General features: G+C 40.0%; 1 protein-coding gene across 1 annotated transcript in view; it reads right to left on the reverse strand.

Annotated features, from left to right (window-relative positions):
• Positions 1-25909, reverse strand: part of LOC309523467 (THO complex subunit 2-like) — a 57049-nt gene that overhangs the window by 8186 nt on the left and 22954 nt on the right. Inside the window, exons 10-32 of the mRNA XM_082207340.1 lie at positions 25169-25324; positions 21191-21363; positions 20100-20295; positions 17691-17732; positions 16495-16625; positions 16290-16391; positions 15378-15462; positions 14549-14642; positions 13666-13746; positions 12891-12987; positions 12265-12382; positions 10339-10518; positions 9650-9814; positions 9107-9382; positions 7483-7624; positions 6296-6453; positions 5626-5754; positions 5078-5209; positions 4810-4994; positions 3912-4096; positions 3088-3193; positions 1901-2355; positions 1551-1609 (exon numbers count right to left, since the gene is read on the reverse strand). Coding sequence (XP_082063466.1) covers positions 1551-1609; positions 1901-2355; positions 3088-3193; positions 3912-4096; positions 4810-4994; positions 5078-5209; positions 5626-5754; positions 6296-6453; positions 7483-7624; positions 9107-9382; positions 9650-9814; positions 10339-10518; positions 12265-12382; positions 12891-12987; positions 13666-13746; positions 14549-14642; positions 15378-15462; positions 16290-16391; positions 16495-16625; positions 17691-17732; positions 20100-20295; positions 21191-21363; positions 25169-25324 — 3447 coding nt within the window. The remainder of the gene's footprint in view (positions 1-1550; positions 1610-1900; positions 2356-3087; positions 3194-3911; positions 4097-4809; positions 4995-5077; positions 5210-5625; positions 5755-6295; positions 6454-7482; positions 7625-9106; positions 9383-9649; positions 9815-10338; positions 10519-12264; positions 12383-12890; positions 12988-13665; positions 13747-14548; positions 14643-15377; positions 15463-16289; positions 16392-16494; positions 16626-17690; positions 17733-20099; positions 20296-21190; positions 21364-25168; positions 25325-25909) is intronic.

Here is a 25909-nt window from a genome sequence, read left to right on the forward strand (position 1 = left end):
AGTTCGCTGAGGTTGTCCTGTAGAAAATGAATGGAGATGACACGTAAGGTCGCACAGTTCTCAGAAACTCAGGAACTTGGGGAAGCAGGGCCATACCCTTGAAACAAAAAACAGCTACTCCTTCTGGGAATAAATGAAGTATTAATACTTCTCATGTGCACTTAAATAATAAGAACAACCTAGCTACAAAATAATGTGTTTGCCAATTAGTTTTTTTAAAATACCCAAACCCACATTATATCTTAATTTTTTTTATTGAAGTGCTATATTTTTAAGTAATAGCTATACAACTGGGTTGAGGAAGGGAGAGAAATTCTCTACCTTCCTGACTTAACATTAAACATGTGAATAGCATTCCCCTAAATAGCTATAAATGCAGCTATTTAAATAGATGCACAGAAAACAATACTATTATAAATGAAAACTGCAATCTTTGCCACACGTTTGCCTGGAACCAAATTCCACTGATACCAATGGGACTTGCTCCCAAGCAAACATCCCAAGGATCAACATCCCAACTATCTATTATTACTCAAAATCTTTAATGAAATTGTACTACTCCATCCAGCTGCTCTACACCTCATGCCAACGCCTTAAGAAATAATTTTTTAAATGTTGGCAAGATGGCGACACACCCACATAATCCATCCCAGTTTCTCTGATGACGCATCGGTAACTTACAGTTTTAAAGCTTCAACGTACTGCAAATTCAAAGATTCCATGAGCTTAGTTGGTTTAGAAATAAAATTATAAACATGGAGCAAGGAATTGCTACCCTGAGTCTTCAAGAAGGCTACAGCCATGGTTTTGTGCTGCACTCGACTGCTGGGGGTTTTCTCTTTGCTGGGTGGAAGGTTTTGGCTGCCGCATCTGGCTTAAGCGTAACGCAGAGCTCAACAGGGTGGGAACCCACTGGAATATAAAAAACCTCGCAGGAAAAGGTGCAACAGAAGCTGCCTGCTCACTGAATATACACAACTACAGGAGAACTGATCACCAAGGAGACTTTAAAACGGGGCTCCTTTTCAAGGCTCCTCCTTGGAAGGCACACCGTGGTATGAAGCTCATCAAGAAGCCTGGTGAATTCAGAGGTATCGCATATCCCACAATCCTCCAGGAACTCTTCAGTGCTACAGATTCTTCAACATTAGTGCAGGAAAAATAGGCTCCTCTCTCTGCGTGCTGCAAGACACTCGTTTGCTTGTAGCTACCACTGCACTCCAAAAATATATCTGACTGTTTAAAAACAGTGAGGCACTTTTTGGTTTAAAAAAAAAAATAATTCTTGACACTTCCAAATTCTATTTACAACATTTGTGCTAGGTCCTTGAAGCTTTTAATTTCTTTTTCTAATTTTTTTTAAAAAATATATTTTTAAAAATTTTAATATGAAAAAAGAGTCCACCAAACCAAGAAAAATAACGCATTTCGTAATGCAATATAAAACCTCCAATGGCTCCAGTTGGCACAAAACTTGAAGGAAGTCGAACACTGGCATTCCAAACACCGAGAGCCTAAAATGGGCGCTGCCTTCCTCAGGCTATACTAACCTTTACTGTTGAGGAATGTGATGGAGAAGAATGGGTATCAACTTTGCGACGTTTTTGTTCTAGAAGAGAGAGAGAGAGAGAGAGAGAGAGAGAGAGAGAGAGGAATGAACTAATTTATTAAATCATTAAAATCAACATGAGTCAGGTCATCAGTGCTTGGAAATTCACAAGCCTCAGATCTTCAAGATGGTTTACCAATTTTATGGAGCTTTCCCACGAAAAACAAGTAATGGCTTAATCTGTTAACTGGCACGCAGCTTCCGTTAAAAAAAATCAAAATCAAAACCTTCTACCCTATTATGTGTTACAGTTAAGGAAAGAGAAGACCACAAGAAAGGAGGTGAGCTTACCCCTTTCACACTCTGATGCTTCTGATCGGGGAACAGGTGACTTCAAGGACCCAGCTACTGGAGCCTTCTCTCCTCCTCCTCCTCCTCCTCCTCCTCTAATGTTTTCCTTGGATTTCACATCCTTGGTTACTTCTCTCTCTCTGGACGGCTCCTTCTCTTTCTCCTTTTCTGCAGCTGACTTTGACTCAGCATTGGTCACAATGATCTTGGATTTTTCATCCTTTGACGACTTCTCTTCTCTCTTGTTCTTTTCCTTCTCTTTATCAGACTTAGGTGTCTTTTCCTTGCTATCTCTTGCTTTGTCTTCTTTGTTCACTCTTTCTTCCTTTGGTTTATCTTTCCCATCCTTCCCAGGTGTTTTGGCCTCAGGAGTGGCAGCTGGAGTTTTCTCTTTTTTCTCCTTGTCTTTTTCCTTCCCGCATTTCTCTTTCTCTTCTTTTTCTTTTATAACTTTGCTACATGAAATAAAAAGGAAATCAGTACTAACACGAAATGTGATTTAATCATCCTTAATTTAAAACATCCCTCTCTATAGAGTGCAAAACCCTTTTAAGTTCTGCTTTTCCTAACCATGTTAACAAGAGATACTCTCACTTTTTAAATTTAAGTGGTGAGTGGCATCAAAAAAATTTTTCTGGAGCAGTGGTTGCTTCAGTTAGTTAAGTGGGCTACCTCTCTTCCCTGCTAATCCCAAAGGGACTGGTGGTCTTGACTGCGCCAGGGATCAGCATAATTGAATTCTGTCACATCCCTACATTAGAGGCCCATAAAGTTGCATTACCCCATCCCTACATGGCCTCATGGTCATGTGCACCAGTGGGAAGTCTCCATTTCATCCCAAGCAAAATGGAAACATTTTAACCCCAGAATTCTGTCGTCCTTTGAAGATACAGTCAAGCAGTTCCCAAATGGCTTCGTTTTGGAATGTTTTGGCTCGCAAACACCAAAAACCCAGAAGTAAATGCTCCAGTTTTCAAAGTTACTCAGAAGCTGAACATCCAATGTGGCTTTCTGCTTGAGTGCAGGAAGCTCTTGCAATCAATCAGAAGCCGCGCCTCGGTTGTCGAACATTTTGGAAGCCAAACGGGTTTCCAGAATGGATTACATTTGACAACCGAGGTTTGACTGTACGGATCTTTTCCCAATGTAATTTGGATTCTAAAGAGAAAATGGTGGCAGTTACTCACCTGTTGGAAGCATTGCTCCCATTGCTCGTGGTCAGCTTTGGTGTTGCACTGGCAGCTTTATTAATCACTTTAACAGCACCCTGAGATTTCTCCTTTAATAATTTATCTGTTGAAAGAAAAAAAAAGATACTGACAATGAATAAACCAATAGACTCACTGAAGTATAAAGTCTTCAAAACAGATTATACTGTGCTTAACACCCAAGTAAAATCGTATTTGTTTTACAGAGAAACAGTACGCATCAATAAGTATTTGTCAGTAACAAAAAAGTTACATTGCAGATAATAATAATACCACTAAGATTAACCTCAGCAATTATTATTCATACAGTACTAACGTGCATAAAGAACTATTATGAACATTGATAGTAGAAGCTAGATAGAAGATTGATAGTACAATCCTATAAATGTCAAAAGTTAAATCTCAATGAGCTCAACAGTGCTTGCTCTTGGGTAAGGTGGTGCTTAACTTTTTCACCACAAAGAAGGCACTTTAAAAAAATCAATTCAGCATTATTTAATGTATAGCACACATGCATCTTTCCCTTCCTGATAATACTGAGCTAAACAAGTAGTGGGGCAGGTTCACACATGTATGTGCATAAAGGACCAGAATTCTATCCATGAAAGAGCATTAACTCACTATCTCAGTCATAAAGTGTTTCAACGGAGTAATTTCTCACTCTTGCAGGTCATTAGCAGTTTAGCTGATGATACAGGTATGCATGTGTAAACTGGTCCTTATCTGTTCATGTTTTTAAACTAAGAAAACATCAATGTGAATTCCCACCATCTATACTGCTACTTTTATGGTAACTGACATACCAGTCTCCTCAGCTGTGCTTTCTTCCAGTTTAGCTGCATTTACTGTGAGTGAAGAAGGAAGCCCAGTTCCTCCGGGCCCATTTTGGACTGTTGTAGGTACTGCATTCTTGGTGGGTGGGTCTTTGTGGTGGAAATCATTTTCAGGGATCATGCAATGTTTTCTACTTTTCAACTGTCCAGAATAGCTGTAAGTCGCATAAAGTGTTAAATATGCACAACACACACACAAAAACAAACACAAGAAGTGGATAGCCGCTTGAAAAGATAAAGCAAATGATTTAACTGTAGGTCGTTTAACTAAGCCAAGTTAAATACAAACATTTAATTTTGTAGAATCGCATAGCTCTCTTCAAATCAACTGTAACAACTCAATCCTTACTGTGATCCTCAAAACCTCTGCCACCAAAATATTTTCCCCTCGTTCTGAAAAGAATAACCAATCACTGACACTATGAATGAAATGCATTAAAAGTTTTTTTCTGGAACACAGAAAGGAGGTTAGCATGTATAAGAATGTGGTACAAAATGCAAAATACATGAGGATTTAATCAAAAAAGTCTGAAAGTTCAATATGTACAGAATAACACTTTCTACCCTATCTTGATATTATACTTTTAATCAACTTGCTCTTATCTGCCAACTTTGTTAAACTCTAGATGTACTATCTAAGTTTACGCAAACGTTTTAAGGACAGGACTTTTGAGTTTAGTGTGCCCAAGAAGGTTCCTGACAAATAAGCCATCTACAATAAAAACCCAAAGTTCCTCTGAAACCAACAGATACACAATCTTTCAAGGTAAGGCAAAGTCAACCTAAAGTAAAAAGCTTATCTATAAAAAACCTCAGGAATGCTTTCCTTGTATTATTTAGTCATGTTTTTAAATGAAGGATTTGTTACCCCATCGCTAATGCATATAGATCAGGTCTCTTCTCTTTCTCCTCTTGACAGATCTTATGGACTCTTCTCTCCAAAGCCTGGCCCAAGTTCAAAACTTTGGGGTACCATGGAAGGATTTTGATCAGCACTATCAGGATATTTCTGATGTGTGTATATTCGCCGGTTTCCAGGCAGTGTACAGATGCCTAGGAAAGGCAGAGAAAGATGTTGCCAAGAGGCTCTCAGCAAAACTACAAAACCAACAAGCTTCACAGTGTTGTTAGGTTACCTTGGTTAACTTATAATGCCACTTGTGTACCACATGCCGAAAATTTTCATAATCTAACTGGTCAGCTTTGTTCCCACCATCAAAACCAGTTGCCCGTAATATGGTGAGGAAGCCCGGATAGTTGCCACACTCCTGCATGTACACAAAGAAGATATTTAAGCTTATTCAAGAAGCATGTTAAGATGAAAGTGGTTTATACAAAGCTATTGAAATATGAGCCTACTGGGGGGCCAGATATTGTTATGGCTAAGGCTAGACAGGGGAAGTCAAGATCTCATGGGTATATTGCTACTTAAAATACAACGACAAGTTTTCCCCAGGCTAGGATTTAAATGCAGGCCTTCTAGAGAAGCTACTAAACATAGTATAACACTCTACAAACATGTATCAGTTTTTAGTTATGATACAGTCCTTCCGAATGACACCAAGCTCCTATTATCTGGGCCGGCAAAAGTTTCTACTTCCTTTAGTGGGAAAAACACCTGCAACACTGATACTTCTCTAAGCATGACATGTTTTCAAATGAGCATTTTGAACATTTTACATACCTTTTCATATATGGCTCTATCACTGTGCCACCGAGTTACAGTATCAAGCATGCAGCAGAGAAACCTCCCATATCGACTAGCTTCATTTTCAGTACAGCTGGCTACAGTATAGATTATATCAGAGAATACCTGCAAGAATTTTTTTTTATTGACACATTACAATGCTATGAAACCAAGTTTTTATACTTGAAACACTGGATTTTATTCCAATAATTTGTTGAAGGAAATGAAAATGAAATCCCCAATTATCCTCTCCACTCCAGTCAGGTTTTGTTTCTTGTGTTAGTGTAACCTGATGTCAAAAAGCCTTACTATTACAAAAGTTAGAGAACAATTGTATAATAATTTTTTAAACACTGAAAAATTAACTTTCCTGATTTCATTAGTATCCTATGAAGACAACAACTTTCTCAGTCTTTTAAAGCTACCAAATCATCAAATAGCTTTCTGATCCAGAAAGATTAGGATTCTTTTTTTCCTGCAAGCACTCATTTCAAGTTTCCATAATATGTTTAATCTCTATTAGCGAAGGAATTGACATTATTACCTATACTCTAAGAGTTACAATTCAGAGAAATACGTCTTTCAGCTAGTGCGTCTTTCCTTCCTTGATGGAAAGGGTTCATCACTATTTCTCAAAGAATCATAATAATAAACAAGAGCTACTTACTCTGTCATAACAAAGAAGTGTTGAAAAGTTTGGTGTTTTCTGTTGATGCACAAGTTCCACAAAGCGAGCGCAGTAAACAGCATCAATAGCAGAAAAGATACACCGAGGAAATATACACAACTGCAGAAATTTTGTTATAGTCTCATTTTTGGTGGACTCTAATAAACAAATAAGAGGTCATCATTACGTCACCATCTAATCTTCAGTAAAATTAATTTGCCACATGCACCATGCACAAAAAGGCATTTAAATTTACTGATAAAGGGAAGAAATAAAGTGGGAGTACTTGGGTGCACAGCGTGTCCTTGCCCGATGAAGCCATCAGATTGAGATAGGTAGCCCTCAACCAGGTACAGTGGTGCCCCGCAAGATGAATGCCTCGCAAGACGGAAAACTCGCTAGACGAAAGAGTTTTCCGTTTTGGAGGTGCTTCGCAAAACGAATCTCCTATGGGCTTGCTTCGCAAGACGACAATGTCTTGCGAGTTCCTGCTGGAACTGCGAGTTCCTCCTTTTCAAAGCCGCTAAGCCGCTTATCAGCTGATCCGATCAGCAGATAAGCCGCTAAAAGCTGCTAAAAGCCGCAAATAGCGCTAATCCGCTAATCCGTCAATGGGCTTGCTTCGCAAGACGAAGAAACCGCTAGACGAAGAGAATCACAGAACGGATTCTTTTTGTCTTGCGAGGTACCACTGTATCTCTATCTTCTCCCCAGAGGAAATCCCCCCTCCCCAATCTTGAAAAACTACTAAGAGATAAATGGGTACCAGTGATAAGACAGTTAAACCTAAACCAGTAACCTACTTACTGAAGACAGGTTGAAGTTGGACCGTAAAGAGGGATCCTATACCCATTTAACACAGGATGAGAGCATGTGCTATAGGAAGGGCAAAAGTTGCAAGGCTGGTACTCAATCTCTTGGGCATTATTACAATTGCATCGGCATTAGATCTGCAATTGCCCTAAGATATGTTTACAAGTAAGGGAAACTGCCACCCAAAGTGCCAAAATTCTGCCAACTTTTGGGTCTGCATTCAAGTAATGAATTTTATATTCATTACAAAAAAGTAAGAATGAACAGTCACTCATTTACAAATATTTATCAAATCATTTACACAGATGCTCCCAAAGTCAGAATGCTGCAATTCTGTGTAAGTGGCTGATGATGAAAAGGTCTATCCTACTTACTTGCAAGAAGCCAATTATCCTTTTCCAACTTCAGTCTCTGCAGCACTCTTTGCACGTGCTCTAACTGCTTCTTTTCCTCTTCAAGAAGCTTGTCCTGAAGAGCTGTACAGCGTTCTTTTTCTTTTTTCTTTTTGTTCAGAGGCTACGAAAAGAAATGGTGTGTTCAGATGTGATAGTGTGCTTACTGTCCTGCGGGTGGAGCTGTGGACGCTGGTGGCACTGTGGTCTAAACCACTGAGCCTCTTGGGCTTGCCGATCGGAAGGTCAGCAGTTCAAATCCCTGCAACGGGGTGAGCTCCCGTTGCTCAGTCCCAGTTCCTGCCAACCTAGCAGTTCGAAAGCACGTCAAAGTGCAAGTAGATAAATAGGTACTGCTCCGGCGGGAAGGTAAACAGTGTTTCCATGTGCTGCTCTGGTTTCACCAGAAGCGGCTTAGTCATGCTGGCCACATGACCCAGAAAAACTGTCTGCGGACAAACATCGGCTCCCTCGGCCAGTAAAGTGAGATGAGAGCCACAACTCCAGAGTCATTTGCGACTGGACTTAACTGTCAGGGGTCCTTTACCTTTTAAAATCCTGCTAAACTGCTATTTGGGGGGAAAGTGAGCAAGCACTTTATCTTGTAGCCCACTCCTTTTCCTTACAGGTGATCTGCAGAATTTTAACACTCCTAGATGCTCATTTCTGATTGTTGGATCATCTAAAGGAAGGTGTGTATGGTCTTCTGTCTATGATTCCCCATTCAGTTAGGTAAATGGTTATGGAAGCCTACTTCTACCATGGTGCCCCTAGCCCCTACCTGTCATGGGTCCTTCTGTTTTACCTTATACCATCTGACCACATGGATAGATTCAAAACTGATCTTTCACAAAGAGCTGCCTTATTAAGCTGGCTTATTATTATTCCTTATATTTCTATTCCACAAACCATATCAACACAAATCACCAGGGTTTGATAGTCTCCTATGTAAGGTCCATTTAAATGGCTGGGAGCTGGACAAGACCAACATCTGCTGGGTTATGCCCAACACTGGCACTCCTTGTAAACCTACATACCACATTCCTCTGCCATTATTCTGCTGCTAACAGAGCCTTGTAAAGCAATTCAATGCCATTGGAAAGCTAATACAGTCGTGCCTTGGTTGTTGAATGCCTTGGCCCCCAAACGCTACAAACCCGGAAGTGAATGCTCCGGTTTGCAAATGTTTTTTGGAAGCCAAATATCCAAAGCAGCTTTTGATTGAGTACAGGAAGCTCCTGCAGCCAATCAGAAGCCGTGCCTTGGTTTTCGGATTCTGTTTGAGAACCAAGGTACGACAACTGAAAGGCACTACAACTGAAAATAGTGTTATTCTCCTGTGTCTAGTCACTGTATAGCTCGATGGTGGAGAAGTCTAGAATGGCCCCAGAATTGCAGAAATGCAGTGCTCAGGCAGAATTGTATGGAATATTTTTTTTTATTTAGAGAGAAGAGCAAGGTAACTAAAAACCTCAGAGCAGAAAATGTAATTGCTTAAAAAAAACCCTATTATCTAATGCTGTCAACTGTTCTTGGTCAATGGTTTTCATGAACTGATAAGATTCTTAAAAATGGCAAGCGAACATACATTTAAAACGATACATACCATTTCCGGATTGTCATCAATAGCTTTCATCTGGACTTTGAGTTTGTTGACTTCCCGTTCGTAGCTACTATGTGGCACAGCAAGGTCATACATTGTCAGTGACCAGAACGTAGCATAGAACTGTGGACTGATATCATCCCAGACCTTTGGGATGTGCAAGGAGATCACCGAGTCATGAACAGGGGCCATCACAAGCTCACACGCTGTAATGTATTTGTGAACTTTCTGCTGCTGTTTGTTTCCTTTCTCAGCCTTTTTCAATTCATCATATTTTGACTAATAAAAAGAAGACACAAGCACTCAATTATCCACTTCTCAAACAGAAAACAAAATCCCTTTTTTATTAACTCTATTAGATTTAAATACAAAACTAAGTCCAAGAAATTAAGTGAGCTAGATTTTAAACCCAGTAACCGAATGAGGAGTGCTTTCAATCTCAGCAAGGTCCCTTTAAAAGAATCAGTGGAATGACAGGTTTAATTTTCTATACATCTGTGTGTTCTGGATATACAGACTGAAAGCTAACTGAACATCTGTACTTACTGAAATGTGATGTGCATACATAGGCCGTGAAAGGAAAAATGCAGCATCGTGAGGGGTGTGGAAGTCATTACAGAGAACATCAATGGAAGGCACTCGCTTAATATAATCATCTGTGCTTAAATTGGAAGCCAAAAATCCACCGAATTGTACCAGAGTATCATGGCACTGAATAGAAAAATAGAGAAGTATTAGATCAGACTTTTCAATGAGATTTAAATATAATGTTAACCTTCTAAAAATCAAGAAAATAGCTGGAAAATCACTACCTTTTGTAATAAACATGCAGTAACACTAATGAGAAAATGTTCCTCAGTAACAAACTTTATGTATTTCTTATGAATACTCAAGGCAACTTCAGATATGACAACACCATTTAGTCAACTAAATCTGTAGTCACTTCTGAATCTGGTTAGCAGTACAGTACAAGATCACACCTGAAACAGAACTTACAGAAGCTATGCAGGCCAGTGGAACCTTGTCAAACAATGTGACAGCATTATGGATGGTAAGGGATTGCCATGACTGAAGCTACTTAGTTTTCCTTTTTGTAAATTTCATGAAGAACCCAAAACACAAGTAAAACAAACATCTATACCACAAAATATAAATTCAGTTTTCTGCATGCAGTATACATGGCATTTCCATGGAGGTTTGTTTAAAACAAACACAAATGTGATCATTTTACTTGCCTGATCATAGAGTTTTCCCACCAGCTTCAAATGTTTCTCTCCTCCTTCTTGAAATATCACTCCATTTCTCTGTTGAGCCATGAGAAGGCACAATGGAAGAGCAAGATCGTGGTCCAAAAGTGCATCTTTTAATCTCTGGGAAGATTTCTTAGTGTTTCTGATCTGCCCAAAATATCCACCCTGCTCAAAGAAGTAAGAAATGTAGTTAAGATACCTAAACTGAGAAAAACAGCAGAGGATGTAAATTAAGGTGTACAGTGCCAAACCCTGTCAGTAAATAGCCTTCAGGAAACCTTGAGTTAGAATGTTTCTTCCTCTCCAATTCCCTAGCATGCTTAGAGAAATTTGACATTCCTGGCTTACAGTAGGATCTGGGGTTGAGAAGCTTTTTCAGGCTGAGGGTGACGAACCTTCTTGGGCAACCTTTGAGGGTCTACATGCCAGTATATGCAGGCCCTGCTTTCCAATCACAATGCATTCCAAGCATTTGCATAATGAGCTGATGATTTCGATTATTTCTAATCTGTGATCTCTCTCCCCACTCCCACCTTGGTTTCTTCCTAAAACGGCTGCAGCCAACCAGCAAAAGTGAGACAAAGGAAAAACTGCTTTGTTTCATCTCTCTTCACACCTCCCTCTCTTCCATGGTTTCTGACCGAAAATGCACAAGCAAGTCAAGTAGTGGGCAAAGTCTGGCTGCTTGGGTATCTCAATCAGCCATGCACTTGAGGCTTGGGCGTAATTCTTTATGTTTGGATAACTGAATCTGCAGATGAGCATTCTGATAGCAGCACTTGCGTGTTCTGAAACTGGAAGGCCATGTTAACATGCACTTCTCCTCCTTTCCTATGCTATGCAATGGTCCAAATACCAATCTTAACCACCGTTGAGGCAAACAGGAAAGTTCACTGCTAGCCAGGATTTCACAACACATTTGAAGGCAGATTTCGAATCCCTGGTTAGCAGCAACCCCCTTGTTTATTGCTTTGGTAAGAAGCAAACGTTAAAAAGGTAACTGAACAATGCATTGTTTATTTGTGATTTTGGATAGTTTTCTCTCTCTATGCCATATTTAAACTAGTCCATTGTTATACTGGTGACGGGCTGCACATGCTCCAGGGTGGGTGAAGCCTTGGACAGACAGTTGGTGGTGTGAGCAAGGAGGCGGCCAAGCAAGCTGGGGTCGCATCTTTGAACTAAATGACAGGAGCCGTGTGGGCAAGTGGAGCGGGCGAGTGAGCTGGGTTTGCAGCAGTAGCAAGCTGTGGGGGTTTGGTGAGCAAGGGGAAGGGGAGCTTTGTGGAGGTGGGGTGAGCCAAGTGAGCAGGTACTTGAGCCCCAGTAAAGTAATAATTAATTTAATTTAAAACAAAGAGTTAACCATATTTAAAGATGGTACCAGTTAAGAATGCTTAAGGCCAGCAGTGAGAAACTTGTGTGTGACAGAAGAGGAATAATCCTGCTAAACATTCCTGTTTAACTGCTGCTAAGAATCTGAAGTGTTACACGTAGATCAGGCACGTGAACACGCTGCTCTAGATTGCTACTAAAATTATTTCCATAGTTGTTATTGTATTAATATACCTTTCAGAGGTGTATCAATTATTCATCTACCTTAAAAAATAAATACAGTCGTACCTTGGTTTTCGAACATCTTAGTTCTTGAACGTTTTGGCTCCCAAATGCTGCAAACCGGAAGTGACTGTTCTGGTTTGCGAACTATTTTTGGATGCCGAACGTCAGACGGGGCTTCTGATTGGTGAAGCCGTGCTTTGGTTTCCAAACATTCTGGAAGTTGAACGGACTTCCAGAATGGATTCCGTTCGACTTCCAAGGTATGACTGTACAGCAGGTGAAACATCCTAAGCTACTATGTATGTATTTTTGGGACATCTATTTTTCTTTTCTCTCTAGCTTCAAACACACCTCTGCTTTCAGCTGCTCTCCACCAGTCATGGCCTCTAGCTGGTCCATTGTCATCTCTTCAGTGATTTCTATTCCAGCCATTTTTTGTACCACCTCTTTCAAAATAAGCAGGTCAAAGCTATGGAAAAGAATGAGAACAAAAATGGGCGAGGGGGCGGGGGGAAGAGAGAAAGAGTGAAACATAGGCAGGTAAAACCACTGCTCTTGAACTCTACTGAAAGTATTGTGAAAGGTCTAAGAGCCCATTACAATATCTTTCTGAAATTACTTGCACATGAAGCACAAACCACTTTGTCTCCAATCCAAGTGCATCAATGTCAAGATGTTGTAACAGCAACATGAACAGCAGACCGTATACATGAGCACTTCAATGCAGTTTCACAATGTAGTAGGCACTCTGTGCAATTTCCCTGGGAGATGTGAATGTAACCTAGCTGCTTGGTGCAAATTACCCAACTGTTTATGTCTTAGTGTATTTTGAATCCTAGGATTTTCATAAATCTTAAAGGTTGCAAAGTTATATTAAACACAACTTAGCAAAATATATTAAAATACTCCAATGAGGGCAACAAAAACTACCAAACTGGCATAGTTTTTGAGATCTAAAGTAACCATGCTCTACTTACCTTTTCCCAGCCTTTAGCTGGTTTGCCACATACTGAAGTAGACCAGCTAGTTCTATAGGGTATTTTCGAAAAACAGCACCACAGAAGCTAGCTAAACCTAAAATAGATGGGAGGAAAATGAACTTTAATTACTGTCACTGAAATATAAGCTTTCCTATGTCATGCACATTCAGTAACATCACATCAATAGACTATTTCTCATGCGTCAAAAGCAAGTTACCCTTAGAACCTGTTTTCACACTTCTTGGTGTGCAAATGACATTCTACCTGGTCCCTCCCTCCTGCCCTCTTTTCCTGTACTTAAAGGAATCGTGTCTGCTACCATACATTTCCTTGCTCCATTTTTTATTCAAGTGCCATGAATTTACAAGCAAGTGGCTCCCAAGCTGTTGCCAACAACAGAGGTTCTTGGAGGCCCTCTCTTCTACATTCCTGCTCTTTCTGAATTGTACTAGGGCTACTCAGGCCTATGGAACTCCCATCCTAGAGCCTTGTTGATTTTCAGACAGATTTTTCCTGTAGCTATTTCAGAATTGTATTCCAGATGGCTCTGGAATACATTTGCTCTGTGTGTTTTTTGAAATGCTGTTCCCCCTTGATTTGTGTCTGTGCGCGTGCACACACACTTTAACAACCATTAGCCACAACATGGATTTTTTAAAAATAGAAATGCAAGATACAAATGTTTTAATTAATGAATTAAACATGTTAGCAGGTGCTAAGTAACGAGAGGACTGCATTTCTAATTAAAAATAAATAAAACCCAAGTACTAACTTTGAAGCCAACTGGAGATTGTGGTGTCATCGTGTTTCATCCTCTCCTTCTCAGGATTAGCCAGTGCTTCAATTATGCAATCTTTGCTGAGGCTAAGGAGGAATTCTTCCCCAAACATATTACATGCAGTATTAAGCATTTAATTATTTTGCTTTGTAAATTTAACAATATTTTGAGACACCTGGCATACACTACTACCTTGATATTATAGCAGAAACCTAAAACGATGAACACTTCAAGAATATATCTTTGTGCTTCCGAAGTGTTTTGAGTTCTTGTTCACTCAAATTCCTTTTTCTCACACACCTTTAACCACAACTCAAACAGGATCAAGCAAAGAACAAGGAACACCTTTAGGAGTATTTATTCCTCTTCTGTCAAAAGCTACAGCTCCCTAAATCTATGACACATGGCCAAATGAGCAGTCAAATACGGCTTGGCTCTTAATGATTACACTAACAGCAGTTCATGAGTCTGAATATTTAGAAATTTACAATATATGATAAAGGGATTACTACTACTGTGCTACAATGGCAGGACGATTTTTTTAAAAAAATATATATATATGCTTTCAGTTATTCAATTTGTGCAAGGAGTAGGCCTGGGCAATATGGTGATAGATTGTTGAAAACCAGCTTTAAATCCACACGTGCTAACCCGTTCAAAATATTTGCCCAGATGGTAAACCATTCAAAGCCAGAGGATGCTTTTGTCTCAGTACTCCCCTGCCTCCCGCAGAGGGCAGCAAATCACAGAGCAGGCGCAGGCCAGGAACTTTCATCTGGCTAGAAAGCAGCTTGCTCAGCTGAGCTGTTTAAAAAAACCTTGTGTAAGATATAACCATTGGGTAACTAGCAGTTCTAGGAAGTTAGCAAAAGGATACATGCCAAGACATCATAGTTCAAGGAAGTGAGGTATTTCAATGAGTCGACAACGGGGGTGATTAAATTATCATACTTCTGTATCTGAGACAAAATCTGAAAAAGAGCGAAAATGAGTTTCCCTAGTATAAGAAGAAGAAGCCAGAAGTCCTTAAAAACTTCTGTTATGGTTATGGTTTTCAATCTGAAGAAAAAACAAGTAAATAATGAAACTTCATGCACACATCTGTATTACATAGTTAATGTGTGCACTTTTCCTAACGTATTATATGAGAAGAGCCCTGCTGGATTAAAAGCCAATGGCTCATCTAGTCCAGCTTCCTTTTCTCAAAGTGGGCAACTCGACGCCTATGGGAATCTCACAAGCAGAACCTGAGCACAACAGCACTCTCCTCACTTGTAATCCCCTGCAGCTGGTATTCAGGGGCATACAGCCTCCAAAAGTGGAAGGAGAGCTAAGCCATCACGGCTAGTAGGCATTTATCTGCCTCATCTGCCATGAATTTGTCTCACTCCCTTTTAAATCGATCCAGGTTGACAGCCATTGCTGCATACTGTGGGAGTGAATATAGGGTCTTTGAAGAAGCACCTTCCCCCCCCCCCCCGTCCTGACAACACAGTTTTACTGGATTGCCTCAATTTCTAGCATTTTAGAGGGGAATTATCCATTTTCTCCACACCATGCATAATACTATATACCTCTACCACGTCCCACCACCCCACCCTCATATCAAACACATTTTAAAATATTCAACTTGTTTTTCGGAATAAGATAACTTAAACGGGGCTACTAGAAAAGCAAAGGTAGTCAATACTTATCTTGCCACATACATAATCAAATAAAATGGTTGGGTTGCTGTGGCTCAGTTTTCCTATTTGTCTTCCAGATGGCTTTACATTTTCCTTGGTTAGACGCCTACAAGAGTACATTCACATTTTAGTTCCTCTCTTTGCAGTCTTATATTCACATTTTTCTAGTCACGGCTTTAGATTAATCTAGTTTCCTGTAAATGTAGATAGACCTTCCCAATTCCCCCAGGGAAAACTCATGTTACAGGCAACTTTCACATAAGATTTCTGTATTCAGCTTGGAACAGAGGATATAAAATACAAATAGGCAAACTGTAATGAATTAACGCTCTGGGGCAGAAAAGATTCAACAAGGTTTGTAAAGCTAGTGTATTTTCATTTTATTTAAGCTGGCATTATTTAAAATAGCACAGTCCCAACAGCTAAATTTTCTGACACACCTACTACTCCTATGGTAACCACCTGTACCCAGGGTCCTAGCCAACACATTTCCTTATGGGGTGGGATAATTACACTCTTCATGGAGCAAGCTTCCATGCATGAAAAGGGAGCTGTGTTCGTGAAAGGACCCATTCCATGAATCAAATTCTCCTTCTGTAAATGGAAACTTCTTCGTGTACAGTAATTTATCTAACCATATAATGAAACTGATTTAATATTAAATTGTAGAAGTCTTGTCAGCCTGCCCAGCTTTCTAAGTTAAGGCAGTAATTTTTGTTAAATATAAATTACAGTTTAGGAAGTTTTATTTAAACACAGTATTGCTTGGTAATAGCAGGTAGCATTTCAATCCAATACTTAGGCTGCAATCCTAAGGATACTAATCGTGGGAACCAGCTTCATGGAACCCAATGGGACTCACTGCCCTGCTACAATTTGTTCTATAGTCTCGTCAACATTCCCCAGGAGAAAACAAGTTTCAACATAACTTACTTCATAATGTATTTGGCTCGGTCAATTGTCTGAGCTTTAACTCTCACCAGTAGTGGGTGGCTATTGTATGTTTCATTCTTCCACTGCCCATAGAGGCGATACCTATAGGAGGTTCCAATAAATCAAAATATGTATTTAATGCCGCTCTTAGATAATTTGATGAAGAAATTCTGATGCCATATAGTTTTTACGGGTAATTACTCACCGATACTGGTATGGAAATGTTTTAAACATCCCCCAGAGTTCCTCAGACATGCATGCATTACAATCCATCAAAGAAAGAGAAGGAAGCAAAACCTGGTCGGTAATACTCAGCAAACAGCTGAATAACAACTCCTGAAAGAAAGGAAAGGAGCTATCTTATTTGAAGGCAAAATCAAAGGGTAGACATTCTACAACTTTATGAAGCAAAGTCTATGGCTACTAGTTTTACATTTTAAAAAAGGATTAAATTCTGTCAGTTTTCTGTTATATATTTTTGAATTTAAAAAACAACATGGCTTTAAACCATTAAAATATGACAATATACAGAAGCTGCTGTTGCAGTACATTTCTATGCCACCTTCCCACTAGACTTGTGAAGAAAACAAAACAGCAAAAATTAATGAAGTCACTGTGGCAACAGTGGGGTCATCTGGTTTTATTTTTTAAAGACAGGTGTTAAGTGTCTACAGTCCCATTATTCCAAGGGAGAAGGTTCACCACAGTCTTACTAGGCACTACTAAATCAGGATACATTTGTCCTAGTTGACCAATCACCTGCTTTTTCTATTCAGGCAACCAGGTAGAAAAGCTGTATTTGGCAGCTATGACATGTGATGTACAATAGGAATAGACATTGGGGAAAGTGGGGGGGGGGGAGGCAAGAAAGGTTGGTGCATATATAACATCCTCCCACATCCCCCCACCCTGTTGGCGAACTGCTCTAATAACGCAAGCTCTGAAAACTTTCTGCACTGAAATGAATGGACATTGTATGTGAATATCTCAGTGCACATTTGAGGCCACACAAGTGTTTGGGTCTTCAACAGTACACTTGAGGCTTTAGAAGATTGTGCCTCTTGCTTACTTTGAAATAGTAGTATGCCACACTTCAAGGTGAAGCCCATCTAAAGTATCTTACAACATTAAAAATGTTAATACAACAAATAAATTACTATTATTATAGAAACAAAGAAGTAAAACATATTCAAAGCTTTTGAAACCTTCCTTGGGCTTCCAAGACAGCTAGAGGGCAGGCTACAGGATCAACACTGAGTTGCAGCTTTTATTATAGCTGTTCCACCTTTAAGCCGCATTACATACATACATCCAGATATATGGTGGTCATTTCTGCCACACTTATAATCAGGATTGGAAGGGGGGGGGAGAGAATCAAGAATACATTTTAAAACAGCTCACCATTTTCTCTTTTTCCTCTTGCTTGCCTGCATCTGCTTGGTGCTAAAAACAATAACGAACAATCAAATACTACTAAAATGCAATGGTTTCATATCAAAGACAATCTTGAGCAAGTCAGGTTATTCCCCTTCTCATGTGCAGGGATCAGCTGAGCTAGAGCAAGGTCTGCAAAATTGGATTCCTTGGTCCTCTGCTGCCAAAGAGAAAGTGGGGTACTGAATAAGGTGAATACAAAGCTGAGTAGTAAGGAGAAGCTCTCTTTACTGCTGAACACAGGAGGGGAATGGTGTTGCTCCAGCCACAGCTGTCTGTAGCAGTTCTCCAGAGTATGAACGACCACAAGTGTCTGGACACTCTTGTAAGTATACTTCCCTCCCTTTAGAAGCCAATAGCCAAGTTGGGCTTAATACTAAACCAGTTTAGAGTTACATGAATGGGCCTTGGGTTTGTGAATTCCCTCCTTCCCTCTGACAAGACAGCAGGAAAATTAGAAGAATCTCCTTTCTGTTTTCAACTAAAATTATAAATTAACCTATGGTTAATTACTTTAAGTAAGGTCTGTTGACACACACTAGGATCAAACTGTAATTTAAGACATGACTTCTTGTTGTTAAAAATATATATACAGTTTAAAATAACCAGAGCCTGCAGTTTTGACATAACAAGCAAACTCTGATTAGTTTAATCCAGGAACAGATGCTTCCAATCTCCTTTCTGTGGAATCGCACCATAGGAGAGGTTCATCTACTCTTAAATAATGGTTGGGCCAATGTGTTGCAACCTTGTCACTTTGAACTGTGCTTAACTTGTTTGCAATTGAACACTTCAGACATTTTACCATTACTGGGGGGTGGGGGTGGAATCAAGTCTCAACAGTATGCTTGACGCTTTCTGCAAAAGATATTGTGCCATGCAAGTGATATTTACAGAGACATTTGTCAAAAACTGCCAAGGATTTAGATTTGCAAGTGCTTATCCAAGTAGTTAACAGATGCTTAAAAACTTGCAAGTGTTAGAAGACATATTTTACTGTACTTTCCATGGAAAGTACTGTGAATATTTTCAGCTGTTTAACAAGGAAATTACACAGGGCACTTTTCTGTAAGAAAAGGGTCAACATTTTCTCTCAATGGATTGGCAACAGTACATTATTTGTACAAACAACTTCTTATAACATAATCCCAAAGAAACACTCCAAAATACAAATGGCATGAAAGCTTCATTTTGGTAGCTGTTTACATGCTTTTTGTTTTTTTTTTTAGTCAGTCGGAAATAGCATTTTAAAACCATGGAAGTGTGCATTACTCACAATTTACAATTGAAAAGATGAAAAGTAAAATATGGAGTGGCAGGTTAGGGAAAGAATAAGTGTTACAAGACTTACGGACATCTTGTTACCAAACTTCCTATATCCCAAACATCTACTAAAGTTCATTTTTTTTTAGAGCAGAGTTGCCAACATTATACATTAGCATTACTAGAGGAGAGCAGGTGTGGGCCTCTGGTTTGAAAACTCCCTTCCCCAAGCCCTTCTTTGCACATGGCAATTAAAAACTTCCAGTCATTTTCTTTGTAGCAAATCATAATTTGCTATCCAAATCTGGAAGACCTGAACATGTATACATAGCTGCGCTTCAATTACCCAGGCCCTGGTATCCTCTCATTTGGATTACTTCAATATGTTGTATATGAGGCCGTCTTTAAAACAGTATGGAAACTTTAGCTCACAATCCTGCTGCCATACTCTGAACTAACTAGGACTGGGCATTAAAAAACACATTATGTTGAAGTTCAGTCATCTCCAGCAGCTTCCATTCCATATCTGGGCCCAATCTGAAGTGCTTGCCTTTATCTTTCAGGATCTTTGGGGTTTGATGCTACAGTAACCAAGCAATGAAGGGCTCTAAAGGACTTCAGGGCAGTTCAAAATCACCTCTTACCGCATGTGCCAATTCAGATCCTGACATCTTCTCCAAAGAACTTTTTTAAATCCTGTTTTAAGTATTACTGTTTTACTCTACACGTCTTGTTTTTTAGGCTGCATCATTTTTTATTGTTACTTTCTATGCTACTATCACGTAATCTTTAGCTACCTTTATTTTATCTTGTAAGTTTGCCAAGGAATCTTTCGTTATAAAATAGCTTATAAAGGCTATAAGTAATTGTTTCTTATTTGTGTTTAATAAGAAATATATTCTCCTATCCTTATTCAACTTTCAGAACGCTAACACCTTTCACTTTAAATAGGGACAAGATTAGGCCATCAACAGTTTCCTTTTAAAATCTTTTCAGGAACTCTTTGATCTCCCACATATGCATGCTAATATGTACAAAGCTACAAAATATACTTCTGTAGGGCACAGAAACAGTTTTTAGGAAATTTTGTTCATTAACTATAAGGTTACCAACCTCTTTCATAAATGCTTTTCCAAGACGCACTACTTTTGCAAACAATATGGGGTCATGAGAGAGATGTGGGCCAAGATAACAAAGCATGTTGATCACTTCCTTTCTTAAATCTTCAAAACTTTCTACTTGCTTGGGTGCTCTCTTGTTTTGCAATGGAAGAATTGGTGTCCCTTTGGCACCTTTGGGTACTCCAACCCTGTAAATGAGAGGCAAGTTTTACAGTTAGGAGCAGTAGAAGTTGCTGTTTACCAAGCCAGACCATTGGTCCATCTAGCTCAGTATTGCTTACACTGACTGGTAGCAGTTCTCCAGGGTGTCAGGCAGGGGATATTCAGAGATTCCAGTGATTGAACCTGGGTCCTTCGGCATGCAAAGTAGCTATGGCCCTTCCACAGTTTATACAATGCACTTTAAACATATCAAAGTACTTTCTTCTACAGTTTCTGTGCATTACTTGTAATTGCCACATCCGTGCACTTGTCAGATTTCCTCCATATAATGCACAACCAACCCCAAAATAGAGGACCTGGTGAATATTAGGCAAAGGGATATGCATTCAGTAAGCAACTTCTGCAGACAATTTCCATGTAGCACAAGAGGTGCAGGTATAGAATGAATTTTTTAAAAAATACACCAGACCAAGCAAAAATATTACAACAAAAAAATCATACTGTGAAAAAGCTTTTCTGCCAAGACCTTTTCAGCAACACTGCTATCGTTGCCTACTAAGGGACAGTGTGACTGAGCAGGATTTTTCTCTTTCTTTTGGATCTCTTTCCATCCACCTGCCCCCTTTTATGGCTTTACACATTAGGAGAATAGAAGGTCTGAAACTAGGCCCTAACACAGACAATGCCTACCTACCATTTTAAGACTTGGCATCCCTAAACAACAAGCAGCCTCATTGGCCTCCTATCTTTGGGCACCATGTGTGAGCTTTTAGAAAGTTTATAAACATTTCCTAACATCTCCACAGATGAATCAAAGGTTAAGAAGAGCTCATTTCAATCAATCACAGCCAGATTTATGCATGGTTAGCTTGTACAAATATTCACAGTGCACATATCATATCATCTATTCAATTTCTTTACCTTCGGTAGAGAGGTTCAATCATCACATGAAGAAGCTGACAAAGAGCAACAGCAATAGGTTTGTGTGAAGTTGCATAAAATGGAGGCATCTGATCCATAATGTTTTGTGCATGTTGCCAGTCACCAATTTTTAACATTGCTTCTAATAGGCCCAGTTTCTGGTTATCAGGTGGCTGAAAAGATAAGCAGGCATGCAAGGTTGTTTAGTGCAGAAAAACTTTTTATCCTCCCAAGGTAAGAGGAAGAACTACCATACCCATGCTTTCTATGTACATTTGCATCTCTTACATACATGATAACTGGGAGGAAATATTAGGGCTGTCACTTGTTTAAAGGAAATCATAGCTGATTAATAGCATATGAAAAAGTAATGAGTTTTAATCAATTAAAGCTGCAACCGGACTTCCAGCGAGACAAGATGGCAAGCATCACTGCTGCAAGGAGCTCCTAAGGACCGCCAGCACCAACTGTGCTGACTAGCTGGTCCCCACACTGCCACCACTGGGGGGGGGGGAACCAGGGTGCTCGGCTTGACAGCTAGGGAAGCTGTGCAGAACCCACAGCCCACCCCCACCCCGTGGCCTCGACCACGCAGGGACCAGGAGCACCCGGATAAGGGGTCTGGAGGCCTCCGGAGTCAAGAAGAAAACAAAGCAAAGAGCAACAAGGAGCCCCACCCCCAGTTGAGCAACAGCCTCTGAGCACCGCCTCTGAATATACAAATAAAAACATCAAATATCTATATACATATATCTCCCCATCAATTCTCAATAGTGTGTGTGTATTCATATTCTTGTCTTTTATCTCCTAACTTGAATCCACAATACACGATATTTTTTCTCTTCCTTTTCCTTCTTTTAATGACAATCCTGTTAAGCCTTTAAATTTTTAATTCTTCATGGTATTTACATACGTGATGATGCGTACGTAAACACCATGAAACCACACATTGCCTTCCTACAAGAAGTATACAATCCACCCAAAGGAAGCAAACTCCTGAGCGAACCCCGCTTCAGTCAACAATGGGTGGCACCTGACTCAGAAAAGGCCAGTGGAGTAAGCATAATACTCAGTAGAGACCTAAATTTTAAAGCCACAACAGTGCTAAAAGACAAAAAAAAGGAAGATTCGTTTTTCCTAAAGCGCTATGTACGAGATGGCAAAACAAAAGCAACAATTGGCTCCATATATGTCCCAAACACAAAACAACTAGAGTTCATCCAGAAAACACTAAACAAATTCCTCTCCTTCTCCGAAGGAGAAGCAATCCCCCTGGGCAACCTTCCTCAGATGGAAACCCCAAACACTTAGAGACGCCTACAAACTACTGAAAATGCTAAAAAAACATAGGCCTTTATTGACATCTAGGGAGAAAAGAACCCAAGAGACTCCAACCACACATTCCAGTCTGGATGCCACAGCACAATGTCCAGAATGGAGAGCATTCTGCTCACACAACGCCTGATCCCCCTGGAAGAAACAACAAACACTGGTAACATTAAAATCACAGACCACACCCCAGTAGAAGCTACCCTCAAAATAGGAGAGGAAGCGCAAACTACCCCATCCTGGTCTTTCAGCCCCATCCTAACCACAAACCAACTAGCTAGAGAGCCTCCTGAAAACTCTCCAAAGGACAATGATGTGGATGACATAACAACTCCCTCCTCTGGGACACAATGAAAGCAGACATCTCCTCCTGACAGCAGAGGGACATGAAAAAGGGATGGCATTCACAATATACAAAATACTGCTCCAAAATCCCACAAACCCCCTTGATGCAATCAAAGAATAATAGGAGCACAACAGACTATGAAATTAACCCCATCCAATGGACTAGAATGTGGTCTAAACCTCCTTTTAAGTCCATATCAGCCAAAAGAAGGGAACTCACTCAAACTCACCTACAGGTGATACTTAACACCACAGAAACTGGTACTGATACGCCCAGGCCTCACTTCCACATGTGGTGGGAATGCCCTAAAATCCAACATTTCAGGACAGCATCCTACAAGAGGTATGCAAAATAACTAAGCAGGTATTAGAACTCACCCTAGAACTGGCCCTACTGAACATCTTCCAAGATCATAATAGCCACTCACATTATACAGAGCTTATAACCCTCCTACTCTCAGCAGCCAGAAGCCTCATAGTCAGACACTGGAGGGACCTGTCAGGTTTAAACATGAACCAATGATATAAAATTGTATGGGAAACGGCCTTTCTAGAAAAGCTAACCAATAAGCTGAAACTGACATGGGGACAAATAGAAAAGGATGCCTTCACCCCAGTATGGCTCCCCTTTATCACATACACAGCCCAACAAGAAGACAAGAATCCACCAACAGCATACAAATCAATCTGGCATACCTGACCCAACATGTCCTTCCCCACTCACAAATGCAAACAAATCCCACTGCAGACAACTACACCCTGCACCCCAATACCTCTCACTACCAAGAAAATGTAATAAACCAATAGAAAGAACCTACCCAGTTGATGCTGACACAAAACCCCACAGGCACACTATACAGTGGTGCCCCGCAAGACGAGTGCCTTGCAAGATGAAAAACTTGCTAGACGAAAGAGTTTTTCATTTTTTGAGTCGTTCCGCAAGACAAATTTCCCTATGGGCTTGCTTCGCAAGATGAAACGTCTTGCGAGTTCTTGCGAGTTTGTTTCCTTTTTCTTAAAGCCGCTAAGCCGTTAATAGCCATTAAGCCGCTAATAGCTGTGCTTCGCAAGACGAAAAAACCGCAAGACAAAGAGACTCGCGGAACGGATTAATTTCGTCTTGCAAGGCACCACTGTACAAAAGAATATAAGCCTCCCCACCTCACCTCTCCCCTCTCTTCTTCCCCAACCTTATACTGTACTCAACACCAAGGACTCATAACAAATGTAACTGATCTGTAAGAAAGACTATACAACCTGAAAAAAGAGGCAAGGCATGTTCTTTTGTAAACCAAGAAAATCTTTAATAAAAATGTTTTTTATATATATAAAAAAGCTGCAGCCCTATGGTCACTGGGAGGATGTTTCAGACCTCCCTCTCCGAGTGTAGAGAGAAATTTGCCATCAGTGAAATCTGACCTTGTGAAGCTGCTCCCTGCTGCTATGGAAACCTTCACATCCCTTGCTTTACCAACATCAGAGCTTTAACCTCAACAGAAGTATAAAGAAGGCTTGGCTGAGGGCAGACTGGAAAAATGACCCCTGATATGGCCACAAAATGGAGGAAACATACCAGTCCTGGAGCTGGCATATTTATTCTTCCCTCCCACTGTTTCCAATGGGAGCAATACTGCAAAAGGAAAAATCAAAACCTTGGAAAGAGGATCAATACTGCCACTTTGTTCCTGCTTTTCCTCTGCTGCCACAAACCCAGTAGTGTGTTTGGGGAAACTGGATTGTCCACCTTTGGTTCTCCCCATCCTGCTTGTTGAATTGCTCTGTAATGCTGCGAACACCCGCACAGTGGTTTTGAAAACCATGCAAAACTCTCTCCCCCCCCCCCCCAGTATTGTCAACTATGTCTCGCTGACAGCAGCTCTGTCTCAGGTCATTCCTTCCTCATTATCTGCTACCTGATCCTTTTAACTAGAAATTTGACTTTTGTCATTCTGCATGAAAAATATATGCTACGCCACACAGTCTCTTTAGAAAGCATTTTTTTTATATAAAAAAGATGAATATAGAAAACAGATAAACAGATATAAATACTGAATTTGAACTGTTCATTCTAGTCACAGAGTTTGGGTTTAATGGGCACACAGCTTAACAGATTTGTCCAAGAGCTCTGAATTAGTTACAAGTGCTTTTGTTTTTCAACAGCTGCATATCCCCCCCCCCCCAATCTCTCAGCAAAATAGATTTCTGTAACTGCAAAAAAATGTGCTATTTAACTAAAGTTCTGCTCAACTGAGATGTCTGGATATCTGCGCTAGATTTACAACTCTAAATATCCTTAGAACTTACTTTTTCTGTTTTCTCCTCTTCCTTTTCCTTTTCCTTCTCTTTCTCTTCAGTCTTTTCGGAAGACAATACAACCACTGTGAGTTTCCTCACAATTAGTTTGGCTTCTCCAATTTCTCGTTTATGTTCTTCAATAATAGTGTTGTCTGCTGGAAGAAGCTAAAGAGACAATTTGGAGATTCTTATAAATAAAGGTGTTTTACTTAATTGTGAATAAAGATGCCTACTGTAATCCTCAGTAAAACTCCCCAAAACAGATACCGTATTTTTCGCTCTATAACACGCACCCGACCATAACACGCACATAGTTTTTAGAGGAAAATCCGTAGGCATGCCACCTGTAGGCATTCCCTCCATAACACGCACAGACATTTCCCCTTACTTTTTAGGAGGAAAAAAGTGAGTGTTATGGTGCAAAAAATACGGTACTTGAAATACTGGAGCTGAAGATTACGAGATTGAGAACAAGTATTGTGTCTCTGGGCTACATCCTTACCCCTCCGCCCACATGTGCCCACTTTCAAGTACATATATGGTTTATTAGTGTCAGTTCCTCATGATGTCTGAGCCAGAAACCAGTTTAAGCCAGGGTGGATAAAAATCAATGTGTTTTTTTTAAAAAATAATAATCTTTTTTTAAAAAAAATTGCATTTTTTTATTTAGGGCGAGGCACGGCAGATTGATGCAGAAAAATTCAATCTCATATTTTATGTAACAAAAATGAGTCAGGTAATATTTTTTTT

This window comes from Podarcis vaucheri, assembly GCF_965113315.1.
Source record: "Podarcis vaucheri genome assembly, chromosome: Z".
Lineage (NCBI taxonomy): Eukaryota > Metazoa > Chordata > Lepidosauria > Squamata > Lacertidae > Podarcis > Podarcis vaucheri.